Raw genomic sequence first — 16,226 nt, 5'->3', positions numbered from 1 at the left:
CACAATTGTGTCAAAGTCATGATTTTTTTTTTCATGCTTGAAATAAGAAATTATTACTTTAAAAAAGTAGTTTTATACTTGTGAGTGTTGATGACACAGCTTTGCAACACTTGATATTCTAGTTTCAAGCATGTTTTACTCAATATAGGTCATCAAATCTCAGCAACAAGCTGTAATATCTTACTGAGATCATTTAGGACCAAAACACTTCAAACAAGTAAAACACTCTAACATAAAATCTGCTTAGTGAGAAGAATTATCTTATCAGACAGAAAATAAGCAAATTTCACCCTTATTTGAGATATTTAATCTTACTTAGATTTCAGTTTTTGCAGTGTAACTTTTAGAGTGGAAATAGTAACCCACAGAAAATTAGAACTAATGTCAAGTATTTCTATCTTTCTTATATATCCATGCTCTTTTCTTTGAATGTGATGTATCACCTATAACCATACTTGCCAACCTTAAGACCTCCAATATCGGGAGGGGGGGGGGGGGGGGGGGAGGTTGGGGGCGGGGGCTTGGTTATTTACAGCTAGAATTCACCAACTCGAGTATTTCATATATATATATATATATATATATATATATATATATATATATATATATATATATATATATATATATACATATATATATATGTATGAAATACTTGACTTTCAGTGAATTCTAGCTATATATATATATGTATATATATATATATATATATATATATATATATATATATATATATATATATATATATATATATATATATATATATATATATATATATATATATATATTTATTTTATTTACATAGAAAAAAAAATAAAATACTTGAATTTCAGTGTTCCGGTGGCTATCCATTAGATGGCAGTATTGTCCTGTTTAACTTCTCCGTTCATGATGAGTATATCATTTCGGCCACCGTGTTCAATGGAGAAGTCTGTTCTACAAAATTTACAGGCAACATACACCTTCCCCTTCGAACTGTCCTGGATGAACTGAAATTCTTGTTTCCATTCGTTTTGGAACTTGCAAGCGTATTTCTTCATCTTGCTCGTCGACGGCGTCGCCATGTCTGTAACTTCCTCGTTCTTGTGCTTCGTCTCCTTGTTGTGTGCGCAGTTGTGCACTCTACTCTCTAAAAGCCCTAGATGTTATGACGTCATTGGGCAGGCAAGCTGTTTATATTGTGGGAAAGCGGACGTGAGAACAGGCTGTCCCCACTCAGTCTCAGGTCCGCATTGCGCTGGAGGGGGCGTGGCCTCCAGCTCCGGCTGAATACCGGGAGTTTGTTGGGAGAAAATATCTGCCGGGAGGTTGTCGGGAGAGGCGCTGAATACCGGGATTCTCCCGCTAAAAACGGGAGGGTTGGCAAGTATGCCTATAACCCATCGGATACTAAAGCCAAAACAAAGCCTACTACTAGCAAAAATGAGCAAAAAACAAAAGTCCATGGGGAGCTTTTTTGCAAGGGGAAAAGGCTAGGGGCTCCCACTAACTGAATGTTATGGTGGGTTTTTTCATGTATTCATTTTTCATGCACTTATTTGCTATATTTATCTGCCTGGTCTGTGAAAGTAATGCCTACATTAAACCGGTCCCTGGTGCAAAAAAGGTTGGGGACCCCTGCTTTAGACCACAGCAAATGTAACCCAGCTTGCATAGATTGTTATAAACCCATTAGAAGAAGACAGCCCGCCATTTCCTTTAACTTGGACACACACATCTATACCAGACAGATTTTTTTTCGTATTTTTGGTCAAATATGGCTCTTTCAACATTTTGGGTTGCCGACCCCTGTCTTAGACACACACACAAGTAAGGAAGTGAAGCAGCAACACATGCTGAAGCCCTCATGATCGGTTTGTGTGCAGAAATTACAGAAAAAAATACATTTGTTACAGTTTAATGTACAGATATTGATATTCATTTTATGGCGGTTATGGTTAGGATTAATCAGTTTCAGACATGTTCAATAAGTTACATTAAGGAACATAATGTGGTTAGATTTGCACAGTTCAACATATCTGAAGAGGAGTAGGTAGAAGCAAAGTTGATATTTAATGCAACCTGTCAGAATAATTGTGTCTAATTTATCACAAAACTTTGTGTTTCAATGAGTTCCCGGCGAGAAGACAAAAGCTGTCTTTAATCCTACCAAGCAGAAGGCTTGTAAAACTCCACTGTGTAGGATGGGAAGCAACATGAAGGTGTTCTGTTTCTTTCATGTATTGTAATCAACAAAAATATATTGTCTTGACCCAAGAACTACAAAAGCGGAGAGGAAGCAGGACCAGGCGACCTTTTCTGTTAACTGTTTTACGACCTCTTCTTTGAACTGTTTTACGACCTTTTCTTTTGAACTGTTTTGTAATCAAAGGTGATGGCTGTTTACGACCCCTGTCCCTTAGAAACAGCTGTTGCCATGTAATGAGGGAAAGTCCAAATAAAAGAGGGGGCGTACAATCTTTCGCCAGAGCGTGATGGAGACTGTGCAAGAGTACAGCCCAGACGCGCTCTCCTCAATTGAGCCAAATTTAATTCTGTCTCTGTTTAATTCCTTGTTTCTTGTCTTGTTTAATAGATGTCATCAGTGTTTGAACCTGACACAACCCCTTCTCCATGTATTTTACTGATAGTTCATTAACACTATAACTTTTACATTTTACATTGAGTTTACTTCCTGTTTGAAAAAAGGGAACATTTTAACACGTAATAACTTATTGGTGGTAGTCAATGAATGTTGCAGTATTTTTCGGACTATAAGTCGCAGTTTTTTTCATAGTTTGGCCGGGGGTGCGACTTATGTGTGAAATTATTAACTTATGTGTGAAATTATTAACACATTACCGTAAAATATCAAATAATATTATTTAGATCATTCACGTAAGAGACTATACGTATAAGATTTCATGGGATTTAGCGATTAGGAGTGACAGATTGTTTGGTAAACGTATAGCATGTTCTATATGTTATAGTTATTTGAATGACTCTTACCATAATATGTTACGTTAACATACCAGGCACGTTCTCAGTTGGTTATTTATGCCTCATATAACGTACACTTATTCAGCCTGTTGTTCACTATTCTTTATTTATTTTAAATTTCAAATGTCTATTCTTGGTGTTGGGTTTTATCAAATAAATTTCCCCAAAAAATGCGACTTATACTCCAGTGCGACTTATATATGTTTTTTTCCTTCTTTATTATGCATTTTCGGCCGGTGCGACTTATACTCCGAAAAATACGGTATATATATTTTTTCATTCTGTTTTGCACGCTCTTGGACTGCAAAAACTGAAATATAAGTAAGATTCAATATCTCAAATAAGGGTGATATTTGCTTATTTTCTGTCTGATAAGATAATTCTTCTCTCTAAACAGATTTTATGTTAGAGTGTTTTGCTTTTTTTAAGGGTCCTAAATGATCTCAGTAAGATATTACAGCTTGTTGCTGAGATTTGATGACCTATATTGAGTAAAACATGCTTGAAACTAGAATATCAAGTGTTGCGAAGCTGTGTCATCAACACTCACAAGTATAAAACTGCTTTTTTTTAAAGTAATAATGTCTTACTTCAAGCATGAAAAAAAATCCGAGCGCATATCATTATGTCAAGATAATGGTACTAGCATTTACTTAATTTAAGAATATTTTTCAACATATTGAGCAAAAAGGTCTCTTTTTTTTGTTTTTTTTTACCAAGAAAAGTGCACTTGTTATAAGTGAGAAAATACTTATTTTAAGGTATTTTGGGGTTCATTGAAGTTAGCTAATTTTACTTGCTTTGGAAAGTCTTGACAAGCCGAATTTTCTTGTTCTATTGGCAGATAATTTTGCTTAGTTCAAATAAAATACCCCTAATTTTTCTATATTTTTTTCTTGTTTTTGAACACTGACTTTTTGCAGTGTGGAGTCAACATGTGCATAGACATGTACATAGTGTCATGTACATAGTGTATATACGCCCCCATTTTTTGTATATGTTGTTTCCCCCAAAAATGCGACTTATACTCCAGTGCGGCTTATATGTTTTTTTCCTTCTTTGTTATGCATTTTCGGCCGGTGCGACTTATACTCCGGAGCGACTTATACTCCGAAAAATACGGTATGTATTCCTTAATATTGTAGAATCTGTCATAATCTGTTATTTTTGCTCTTGTTGGCTTTAGATGCAACAAGTCTTCATGAGTTGTATCTTTTACGTCCTTAAAGTCGAGATGATGTCATCTTCTGTATTTAATGTCTTTAACAACAAATACTTTGGCTTCCTCCTGTCCGCCATTTCAATTTTGATGTAGATTTTACAGTTGGCAATGCAAGTGCTCTGGATTTTCCTCATGCTTCTTCAACCCGCGGTCCTTCTTGGGGATGTCAGCCTTGCGTTTTGTCAGATGCACATTGATGTGGACGTTTGTTCCCTTCAGTTTGACTGGCTGCGTTAGCAAAGCCACATTGTGGTTTTTGTCGGTGAACTTAACGATGATGACAGGTGTGGCGTTGTTCCTTACTTTGGAATGCATGATTACATGTTGTAAACATTCACACCCTTTGGTTGCAGAAAGTTGGCCGCCTGCTGCACTGTTGAAACAGCAGCATCTTGTTCTCTGTTATAAGATTGATTGAAACTTTTATTAGTAGATTGCACAGTACAGTACATATTCCGTACAATTGACCACGAAATGGTAACACCCGAATAAGTTTTTCAACTTGTTCAAGTCGGGGTCCACGTTAATCAATTCATGGTAAGATGCTTCACCATTAGGCATGCGTGTTATCTAAAGGCCAGTCATAATCACATTGTTCAGGCAGACGGACATGCACCTGGGGATAGGTTGATTGGCAACACTAAATTGGCCCTAGTGTGTGAATGTGAGTGTGAATGTTGTCTGTCTATCTGTGTTGGCCCTGCGATGAGGTGGCGACTTGTCCAGGGTGTACCCCGCCTTCCGCCCGAATGCAGCTGAGATAGGCTCCAGCACCCCCCGCCACCCCAAAAAGGGACAAGCGGTAGAAAATGGATGGATGTTTAGGTTTGTCATTGCAAACTGTCAGGTGATTTGTTTTGGCTGATTTGCATGTCTTTGCTTTGCTGTAAGTGTCAAGCTTGCCAATTCTTTGCTGCACGTCCCTGTGAAACTATTAGCAATAATTAAAGACTCTTCTTACGTGCACGTCGCCACCTGTGTTCCTGCATCTCCAGGTCACAATTACTGCAGCGATGTGTGTTCGTAACAGATTTGGTCCAATATTTACACAGTAGTTATTAAAGCTTTCAGCTACTTTGTTCATATTGTCATTTGTATTGATCCTCTCCTGTTGTTTTTGGTTCTGTTTAGCAATGGACTGTAATTTTATTTCTTTCGTAGTATGCTAGATAGCTTGATCTTATCAGAATCAGAAACAGTTTATTAATCCCAGAGGGGAAATTCAGATTTCAGCACAATCCCATTCAAACAGAATAGTGTTGTACTTATTTTATGCCTCTGTTCTATATAATGTCTTCTTTTTGTGACAAGCATTATTCCATTCGTCATCCATGCTTGATTGTTCTTCTTCTGCTTTTTATGTTAAAAAAAATTCATGGACATTGTTTGTCATGAAGCATCATGATGATAATTTTGGAGATAATTTTGAATAAATACATTGTCCACATTTTTCCTCAGAACATTCTTAAAAGCATTAAACATTTCTCTGCCCATAGTCTTCAAAAATATGTTTTTATCATCCATGTTCCTCCTCCTGTAGTTTCTGTTATAAATTGTAAAAACTGGTAGATGACCATTGATTGATTGATTGAAACTTTTATTGGTAGATTGTACAGTACAGTACATATTCCGTACAATTGACCACTAAATGGTAACACCCGAATACGTTTTTCAACTTGTTTAAGTCCACGTAAATCAATTCATGGTAACCACTGATGTCAGTTATTCACAGACCACTAGTAGTATTATCAAAATCATTGGTAAATATATTTTCAATAAACATGACACAGTCTTCTGTCATTTTGCTTGGCTTTATGATTTTAGGAAACAAACTCTGTCATGACCGGTCCTTTTTTTCTGTTTTTGCCACACTTAAAGACTTTCAGGTTGTTGGTCCTTGGCAACTGTTTGTGTTTTGGCTTCACGCTATGCCAACGTCTTAAGTTTTTGTAGTTTGTGCCAAGTCTTGTGGAAATAAAATAGTCTGCCGCTTCATGCTGGGTTTTCTGCATCCGTGAGAACACACAACCCTCGCAGTTATGTGACCCCATGAACGCAACAAACTCATGCTCTACATTGTATCTATGGTAGTTTGCTCATAAAGGTTCAAGAGGTCAATGTTGAAATCACCACATAAGTAAAATTACTTCTTGACTGATTTCAGTGAACCTTGCCTTAATCCAGTCTTAATCCAGACCTTTTTATACTTGATTTATGTAATGTTTCATAATGTATTAAAATAGCATTATGTATACAGTACAGGCCAAAAGTTTGGACACACCTTCTCATTTCAATGTGTTTTCTTTATTTTCAAGATGATTTACTTTACATCATAGATTGTCACTGAAGGCATCAAAACTATGACACCTGGGAAGTGAAAACCATTTCAGGTGACTACCTCTTGAAGCTCATCGAGAGAATGCCAAGAGTGTGCAAAGAAGTAATCAGAGAAAAGGGTGGCTATTTTGAAGAAACTAGAATATAAAACATGTTTTCAGTTATTTCACCTTTTTTTGTTAAGTACATAACTCCACATGTGTTCATTCATAGTTTTGATGCCTTCATTGACAATCTACAAAGTAAATAGTCATGAAAATAAAGAAAACACAATGAATGAGAAGGTGTGCCCAAACCTTTGGCCTGTACTATATATATATATATATATATATATATATATATATATATATATATATATATATATATATATATATATATACTACCGTTCAAAAGTTTGGGGTCACCCAAACAATTTTGTGGAATAGTCTTCATTTCTAAGAACAAGAATAGACTGTCGAGTTTCAGATGAAAGTTCTCTTTTTCTGGCCATTTTGAGCATTTAATTGACCCCACAAATGTGATGCTCCAGAAACTCAATCTGGTCAAAGGAAGGTCAGTTTTGTAGCTTCTGTAACGAGCTAAACTGTTTTCAGATGTGTGAACATGATTGCACAAGGGTTTTCTAATCATCAATTAGCCTTCTGAGCCAATGAGCAAACCCATTGTACCATTAGAACACTGGAGTGATAGTTGCTGGAAATGGGCCTCTATACACCTATGTAGATATTGCACCAAAAACCAGACATTTGCAGCTAGAATAGTCATTTACCACATTAGCAATGTATAGAGTGTATTTCTTTAAAGTTAAGACTAGTTTAAAGTTATCTTCATTGAAAAGTACAGTGCTTTTCCTTCAAAAATAAGGACATTTCAATGTGACCCCAAACTTTTGAACGGTAGTGTATATATATATATATATATATATATATATATATATATATATATATATATATATATATATATATATGTATATATATATATATATATATATATATATATATACAGCTGCTCCATATGTTTTTGCTTTTTTAATTACATATTTCAATGATTATACATTCTCAGATATTGTCAATAGCAAAATACATGGGTTTTTTATATCACTTATTTATCACTTTATTAGTTATTTTTATGATTGTTTTCCCCCATCATGGCAAGTGAGGCTCTGAACTTACCTGCCTTCTGTCATGTCTGTGTGATCATGTTTTGTTTTGGTTATGTTCGGTTTGGTTTTTGGACTCTTTGTGCACTCTTGTTTGTTTTGTTTCCATGACAACCCATTAGTTTTCACCTGTCCTCATGTCACGCACCTGATTCATTTGGACTCACACACCTGTCAATCATGTTCAAGACTATTTAAGCCGATAGTTGGCAGGAAGTCAGCCTGGCGACATTAACTCTGTTTGACTTCTGCTACCCATGCTACCATAGTTCCATGCCAAGTGAGTTTTGTCTATTTTCATGTGCCAAGTAAGTTTTTGTTTGTTGTCCATAGTTTTGCCTTTGTGGTAGTTTTTGTTTCTTAGCCAAGTTTATCTCCGCCTTGAGCGCACCTTTTGTTTGTACCCTTTTTGTAGTTAGTGTTAAAATAAAGTGATGTCCTTACTTTCACGCCATGTCCACTTCTATTCTTGCATCTCGGGAAAACAAACACCCCATAGTCCACGTCCGGACAGAATGTCGCCAGCCCCTTACGGACAAATCCCATAAGGCCAAAAAACCCCAACAAAACAAACAAGAGTGCACAAAGAGTCCAAAAACCAAACCGAACATAAGCAAAACAAAACATGATCACACAGACATGACACCTTGCATGACAGTTTGTCTCTGAATTATACGATACACGAAAACTCTGTTTTCTATCATGACCCCCTCAATATTTCTGTAATCCCCCCAGATTACTATTAAGCACTTGATGTTTAAAAACTATCACAAAAAATTAAGAAACAAACAAAAAAAATCTTCAAAACGATAGTCTAAAAATTATTATTTTGATTTAGAAAGGTTCAAATATGAACAATTCATGTTTGAGGAAAAGATTACTATTTTCTACACTGCCACCACGTGAATAAACAGACTATGTTAAGTCATATTTATTTGACCAATTTATAAGTAAACAAAATACAAAGCAAAAATATACAACGTGATATGATTTAAAAACATAGGACGGTGTACCGAACTTCACATAAAAAAGTCCGGCTTTTGTCCACAGTGTTCAACAGAAAGTTGTCCTCTCAATAAATGATGAATTCGTGAGGTTCAGGCGAGTCTTTATTGTCCATTTCAGCTATAAATAACAATATACGAACTAGAAATGTCCGTGTTAGTCTCACGCCAACAACATAAATACGTCAGATTTAGCGTTAGCCCGTTAGCATTAGAATTCGGTTCACTCGAGTTGAGGCTAGTAACTACACAAATGGCGTGTAGTGACTATTTTTACAGCATGTACACTGCAAAAACTGAATTCTAAGTAAGATTAAATATCTCAAATAAAGGTGATATTTGCTTATTTTCTGTCTGATAAGATAATTATTCTCACTAAGCAGATTTTATGTTAGTGTTTTACTTGTTCTAAGGGTTTTGGTCCTAAATGATCTCAGTAAGATATTACAGCTTGTTGCTGAGATTTGATGACCTATATTGAGTAAAACATGCTTGAAACTAGAATATCAACTGTTGCAAAGCTGTGTCATCAACACTCACAAGTATAAAACTACTTTTTTAAAGTAATAATTTATTACTTAAAGCATGAAAAAAAAAAAATCATGATGCCGAGCGCATATCATTATGTCAAGATAATGGCACTAGCATTTACTTAATTTAAGAATATTTTTCAACATATTGAGCAAAAAGGTCTAATTGTTTTTTTCTACCAAGAAAAGTGCACTTGTTATTAGTGAGAATATACTTATTTTAAGGTATTTGTGGGTTCATTGAAGTTAGCTAATTTTACTTGTTTTGGAAAGTCTTGACAAGCCAAATTTTCTTGTTCTATTGGCAGATAATTTTGCTTAGTTCAAATAAAATACACCTCATTTTTGTATTTTTTTTTCTTGTTTTTGAACACTGACTTTTTGCAGTGAAAGTAAATAGTGAATATTTGGTTCGATTGACCATTTACTGTCTCTTTTGTTTCACATTTATCCTCAAACAACGGATTCTCGGGGTTCCCAATGAGCAGCTGGAGTCGCTGCTTCGAAGTTTGCCAGCTTGAATACTTTATATTCCTACGTGAATACACTATATTGCCAAAAGTATTTGGCCACCCATCTAAATGATGAGAATCAGGTGTCCTAATCACTTGGCCCGGCCACAGGTGTATAAAATCAAGCACTTAGGCATGGAGACTGTTTCTACTAACATTTGTGAAAGAATGAGCCACTCTCAGGAGCTCAGTTATTTCCAGCTGTGCAACTAATCCAGTCGTGAAATGTCCTCGCTCCTAAATCTTCCAAAGTCAACTGTCGGCTTTATTATAAGAAAATGGAAGAGTTTGGGAACAACAGCAACTCAGCCACCAAGTGGTAGGCCACGTAAACTGACAGAGAGGGGTCAGCGGATGCTGGAGCGCATAGTGCAAAGACTTTCCGCACAGTCAGTTGCTACAGAGCTCCAGACTTCATGTGACCTTCCAATTAGCCCACGTACAGTACGCAGAGAGCTTCATGGAACGGGTTTCCATGGCCGAGCAGCTGCATCTAAGCCATACATCAACAAGTCCAATGCAAAGCGTCGGATGCAGTGGTGTAAAACACGTCTGCACTGGACTTTCGAGCAGTGGAGACGCGTTCTCTGGAGTGATGACTCACACTTTCCCATCTAGCAATCTGATGGACCAGTCTGGGTTTGGAGGTTGCCACGAGAACGCTACATTTTGTACTGTATTGTGCCTAGTGGGAAATTTGGGGGAGGCGGAATTATGGTGTGGGGTTGTTTTTCAGGAGTTGGGCTTGGCCCCTTAGTTCCAGTGAAAGGAACTTTGAATGCTCCAAGATACCAAAACATTTTGGACAATTCCATGCTCCCAACCTTGTGGGAACACTTTGGAGCGAGCCCCTTCCTCTTCCAACATGACTGTGCACCAGTGCACAAAGCAAGGTCCATAAAGACATGAAAGACAGAGGCTGGTGTGGATGAACTTGACTGGCCTGCACAGAGTCCTGACCTGAACCCGATAGAACACCTTTGGGATGAATTAGAACGGCAACTGAGAGCCAGGCCTTCTCGACCAACATCAGTGTGTGACCTCACAAATGCGCTTTTGGAAGAATGATGGAAAATTCCTATAAACACACTCCGCAACCTTGTGGACAGCCTTCCCAGAAGAGTTGAAGCTGTAATAGCTGCAAAAGGTGGACCGGCATCATATTGAATCCTATGGGTTAGGAATGGGAGGGCATATGTGAGTCAAGGCAGGTGGCCAAATACTTTTGGCAATATAGTGTATGTTTAAAAGAGTCCGTCAGCTTGTCATACCTTTATGTATGGACATTAGGTTTGTAAAAATGAATAAACAGCGTTATGCTGCAAACTAGTTTAAAAACTACGGTTGAGTAAAAACACTGAAAGATAGTTACACCAATTAGAGTTCATCAGCACACAGATGCCACACAAAAGTTCCTACACTTTTGCCAAATTAGGTGTGTAAAAATGGATAAACAGCATTAAACTGCATGCTAGTTTGAGTAAAAATTGCACTACCAGATTTACAGACGTCATCATGCAGAGAAACACCTGTTTTGTGGTCAACATGAACATAACATGAAGTTAATAGGAGTTATTAAATCATTAAACAGAACATTTTGTGTCATCAAATAACCGGCTGGACAGGCTCAGTTTGGTGTGTCCAAAGAGTGCACTGGAAAAACACCAACATGTTTTGTCTGAGCGATACAACATGAATATAGTGATCTTTACACCAGGTGTTTTATTTCTGTTTTTACTTCAATTCATATTCCCTCATCCTTGTTGATACAGCTTGCATATTAAACTAACAAGAAAAAGAAGGGAGTAATTCACTTTCATAAAAACATTATAATAATGATATTTTTGATGTGATAAATGGGACCAAAAAGTTTTGGATAAAGTCGTTACCAAATTCTTTTTGGTCACATTTGCTTTTATAAAGTCATTACAATAATTGGAGTGTTTCTTACCTTTCTGTATTCTGTATAACGCAGCACCATCTATCCTCCATGAAAATGTATTTAGTACAAAAACCCAAAACCAGTGAAGTTGGCACGTTGTGTAAATCATAAATAAAAACAGAATGCAATGATTTGCAAATCCTTTTCAACCTATATTCAATTGAATAGACTGCAAAGACAAGATACTTAACGTTCGAACTGGTAAACGTCGTTATTTTTTGCAAATATTAGCTCATTTGGAATGTAATGCCTGCAACATGTTTCAAAAAAAGCTGGCACAAGTGGCAAAGAAGACTGATAAAGTTGAGAAATGCTCATCAAACACTTATTTGGAACATCCCACAGGTCAACAGGCTAATTGGGAACAGGTGGGTGCCATGATTGGGTATAAAAGCAGCTCCCATGAAATGCTCAGTCATTCACAAACAAGGATGGGGCGAGGGTCACCACTTTGTGAACAAATATGTGAGCAAATTGTCGAACAGTTTAAGGAAAACATTTCTCAACCAGCTATTGCAAGGAATTTAGGGATTTCACCATCCACGGTCCGTAGTATCATCAAAGGGTTCAGAGGATCTGGAGAAATCACTGCACGTAAGCAGCAAGGCCGAAAACCAACATTGAATGCCCGTGAACTTCGATCCCTCAGGCTGTACTGCATCAAAAAGCGACATCAGTGTGTAAAGGATATCACCACATGGGCTCAGGAACACTTCAGAAACCCACTGTCAGTAACTACAGTTGGTCGCTACATTTGTAAGTACAAGTTAAAACTCTACTATGCAAAGCAAAAGCCATTTATCAACAACACCCAGAAACGCCGCCGGATTTGCTGGGCCCGAGCTCATCTAAGATGGACTGATGCAAAGTGGAAAAGTGTTCTCTGGTCTGACGAGTCCACATTTCAAATTGTTTTTTGGAAACTGTGGACGTCGTGTCCTCCGGACCAAAGAGAAAGAGAACCATCCGGACTGTTATAGGCGCAAAGTTGAAAAGGCAGCATGTGTGATGGTATGGGGGTGTATTAGTGCCCAAGACATGGGTAACTTACACATCTGTGAAGGCGCCATTAATGCTGAAAGGTACATACAGGTTTTGGAGCAACATATGTTGCCATCCAAGCAACGTTACCTTGGACGCCCCTGCTTATTTCAGCAAGACAATGCCAAGCCACGTGTTACATCAACGTGGCTTCATAGTAAAAGAGTGCGGGTACTAGACTGGCCTGCCTGTAGTCCAGACCTGTCTCCCATTGAAAATGTGTGGCGCATTATGAAGCCTAAAATACCACAAAGGAGACCCCCGGACTGTTGAACAACTTAAGCTGTACATCAAGCAAGAATGGGAAAGAATTCCACCTGAGAAGCTTCAAAAATGTGTCTCCTCAGTTCCCAAACCTTTACTGAGTGTTGTTAAAAGGAAAGGCCATGTAACACAGTGGTAAAAATGCCCCTGTGCCAACTTTTTTGCAATGTGTTGCTGCCATTAAATTGTAAGTTAATGATTATTTGCAAAAAAAGTTTCTCAGTTCGAACATTAAGTCTATTCATCTGAATATACGTTTATTCTGTTTTTATTTACGGTTTACACAACGTGCCAACTTCACTGGTTTTGCGTTTTGTATGATTGCCTTCATTTTGTTTTAAAGTCCAGTTTAGAGAATTATTTGATCTTGGATATACAATCCTCCATATTGGCAGACACATTCGTTCATTTCATTCAAGTCAAAGCAGTAAAACAAAGTTTTTGCATCTGTCATAACCTCGCTGGTTAAATTATTGTGCGTTAAACATCGCCGCCAAATCTCCCCCGTGTGGCGACTCAGAGTACTGCTTAGACCCTGGAGGATGAGCTTCTCTTTTCTCTATTTTTAGTCCGATTATCAAGAATAATGCTGTCACACTTACCTTGAAACATAAAACAGGTTGTACATTCTGCAGGTTTCATACCAGAAATTCATGGTGTCATGATTTTAGCGACATTGTGCTAGCAGACCAGCAGTAAGCCACGCCCTCTTTCTCTTCCACACGGCAACACACGCTGAATGATCGACTTGTGTGCAAATTTTGTGATTTTTACTCTGGTAAATTAAAAAAAAAGAAATTTTAATGATACAGAAAATAACATTTATAACAGTTTAATGGACAAGCAGTAATATTTATTTGAGGTTCTACTATTTGCTGAGGGCCGACATCCGGGCAACTGAGCTACATACGGGTTCTTCGAGTCATAGCAACCAGACTGGCGTTGAAAACAAACCGTTGCCATTACTCTTTAACCTGTCGACCTACGCTGGTTAAACCCGTCATTCTGCCTCCAAAATGCCGAAAAACGGTGTTGTTTTTGGTTGTGCTAACCACAACTGGAAACAGGGAAAACAAAGGTTGTATTATGTTCCGCCAAAGCGCGATAAAAGCCCACAGAGACGAGACAAATGGCTCGCAGCTTTACACCGGGAAAACGAGGACGGTTCTCACTGGAGTCCCCCAAAGTCCCGGGTCGTGTGTTCGGATCACTTCGTTTCTGGTAAATATAAGGAACAAAAATCCACCTTCTTAACCACAATTTGGCTATACCGTCCGTGCTAATGTTGTACTTGTTGAATTTTTACCTTATAACGTTCGACAGCGGAAGTTGTTGTTGTACAAAAATAACATGCGGTATATACTATATAGTCTATAGCCTAGCTAGCTATTTTCGAAAACCGGACAACGAGAGGATACCAAAGGCAGCGTTAAGATGGACACCACCGGGAAAACGTAAGCCAGGGCGGCCAAAGAACACCTGGCGAAGAACAGTTGTACTTAAACAATACATGTAGCCCTCAAATCTCTCAATATTTTATACACTAACACTTGATCTTCTTGTTGATAACTTCCGCGTCTCTTTCTTAGTAGCGCGCAGGCTAAGCTAACTAGCAAGCTAAGCTAAGCCTGAGAAGCTTTAAAGTTCACTGAGACGAGTCTGACGCAAATAATACATTTTCGTTTTTTCACACGATATGCGAATAAGTAAAAATGCGTAAATGAAGGATTTAACGCCGACTTCCAAGCCACAACGCTCGTTAAATGCTTTTTCTGTCAATGCTGTGTTCGCTGTGAGCTGGTTTGTTTTCAACGAATTCCCGGTTGCTAGGGGATTGGTAGGCGGAAGTGACGTAGGTCCGCCCTCACCCATTAAGTCACCATATTATTTAAAAGTTAAAGTATCAATGATTGTCACACACACACACTAGGTGTGGCGAAATTATTCTCTGCATTTGACCCATCACCCTTGATCACCCCTGGGAGGTGAGGGGAGCAGTGAGCAGCAGCGGTGACCGCGCCCGGGAATCATTTTTGGTGATAGACATGATGTGTACATTTTTTACAACCTATTCAGTAGCTTGTACACCAAAAATTGTAAGTTAATGTGTGTTGTGTTGTGTTGTGTTGTTAGTGTGTGGGCATTGGGAGAGACCAGACTTCAACTGTCAGTAAGGAGGAGCAGCAAAGACGACAAACAGCCATCATGTTACACTTCGCTACGACACCTGGAGCAACAGGTCACTCTTACTGTGTGTGTGTGTTTGTGTGTGTGTGTGTGTGTGTGTTCTTGTATTGCTACCCTTCTTGAGACATCAACGAGGAAAAGTACCTTCCATATGAGGACCGGTGAACAAGTTAGGACCGAAATCATGGTCCCAATATGGAAAACCATTGCAACTAATAGAGAATGTCTCATTTGCACCCCTGGTGGTGAAATCTATCAAAATGTGGCTGGTCCCAAAAAGGAGGGATTTTTCAAATTGACTGTGTGTCGGTTTTAAGAGTGTTCCCCCTCTGGCCAACATATGAAATAACAACTGTGTGTAATCATTTGAAGTGCTCCCCCTCTGGTCAACATATGTAATAACAAGTGTGTGTAAGAAATTGAAATGCGCTCCCTTTGGCCAAAATGTATTTAAAAAAATAAATAAATATGTATATAGGAACATACTGTAATAACTTGAAGTAAATAATGAAGATTAAAAAACAATTACCAACAAAAAATAAAAAAATAAATGTACTAAAAGCAGTCTTTTTCTCACAATGTGTCGACTTTTTTTTAAAATAAAATTGGGAACAATTTCTCATATTATTTCTGTTCCTGTAATATTGCAATATTTCCTCGTAAAATTATTTTCTTTTTTATGTAAAATTATTACTTTTTAATGCAAAATGGTGACATTTGTCGTGTAAAATTCTGAACTTTTATCACAGTATTGCCAATTTTTTCGTTGTTCTTGTAAAATAGTGATTTTTTTTAGTAAAATGATTACTTTTGTCATAATTTTGCCAAGTAAAAATTCCGAGTATTATTACAATTTTGCCAAAATATACAAGTTTTCTTATAAAATTGTGACTTTTATTGAGTAAAATTAGGACTCTTTTCATAAAATTGCTAGAATTTTAAGCTTTTCTCGTAAAATTGCGATTTTTATTGAGTAAAATTCCAACTTTTATCATAATATTGCACAAATGTTCAGTTTTTCTTGTAACATTTTGACTTGCGTTGAGTAAAAT

At 37.4% G+C, this 16,226-nt stretch overlaps 1 protein-coding gene across 5 annotated transcripts in view; it reads left to right on the top strand.

Annotated features, from left to right (window-relative positions):
* LOC133654287 (rho guanine nucleotide exchange factor 7) overlaps positions 1 to 16,226 on the top strand; it is a 74,528-nt gene that overhangs the window by 42,867 nt on the left and 15,435 nt on the right. For 2 of the 5 annotated variants that reach the window (XM_062054541.1, XM_062054543.1), the window contains exon 2: positions 15,121 to 15,226. In XM_062054541.1, coding sequence (XP_061910525.1) covers positions 15,121 to 15,226 — 106 coding nt within the window. Of the gene's footprint in view, positions 1 to 3,985; positions 4,099 to 13,959; positions 14,209 to 14,277; positions 14,442 to 15,120; positions 15,227 to 16,226 lie in introns of those variants that run through there. The other 3 variants (XM_062054540.1, XM_062054542.1, XM_062054544.1) reach the window with 3 other exon arrangements.

Source organism: Entelurus aequoreus, linkage group LG07 (genome assembly GCF_033978785.1).
Source record: "Entelurus aequoreus isolate RoL-2023_Sb linkage group LG07, RoL_Eaeq_v1.1, whole genome shotgun sequence".
Classification (NCBI taxonomy): Eukaryota; Metazoa; Chordata; class Actinopteri; order Syngnathiformes; family Syngnathidae; genus Entelurus; species Entelurus aequoreus.
Note: the sequence above shows the minus strand (reverse complement) of the source record. Positions and strands in the feature narration are given on the sequence as shown.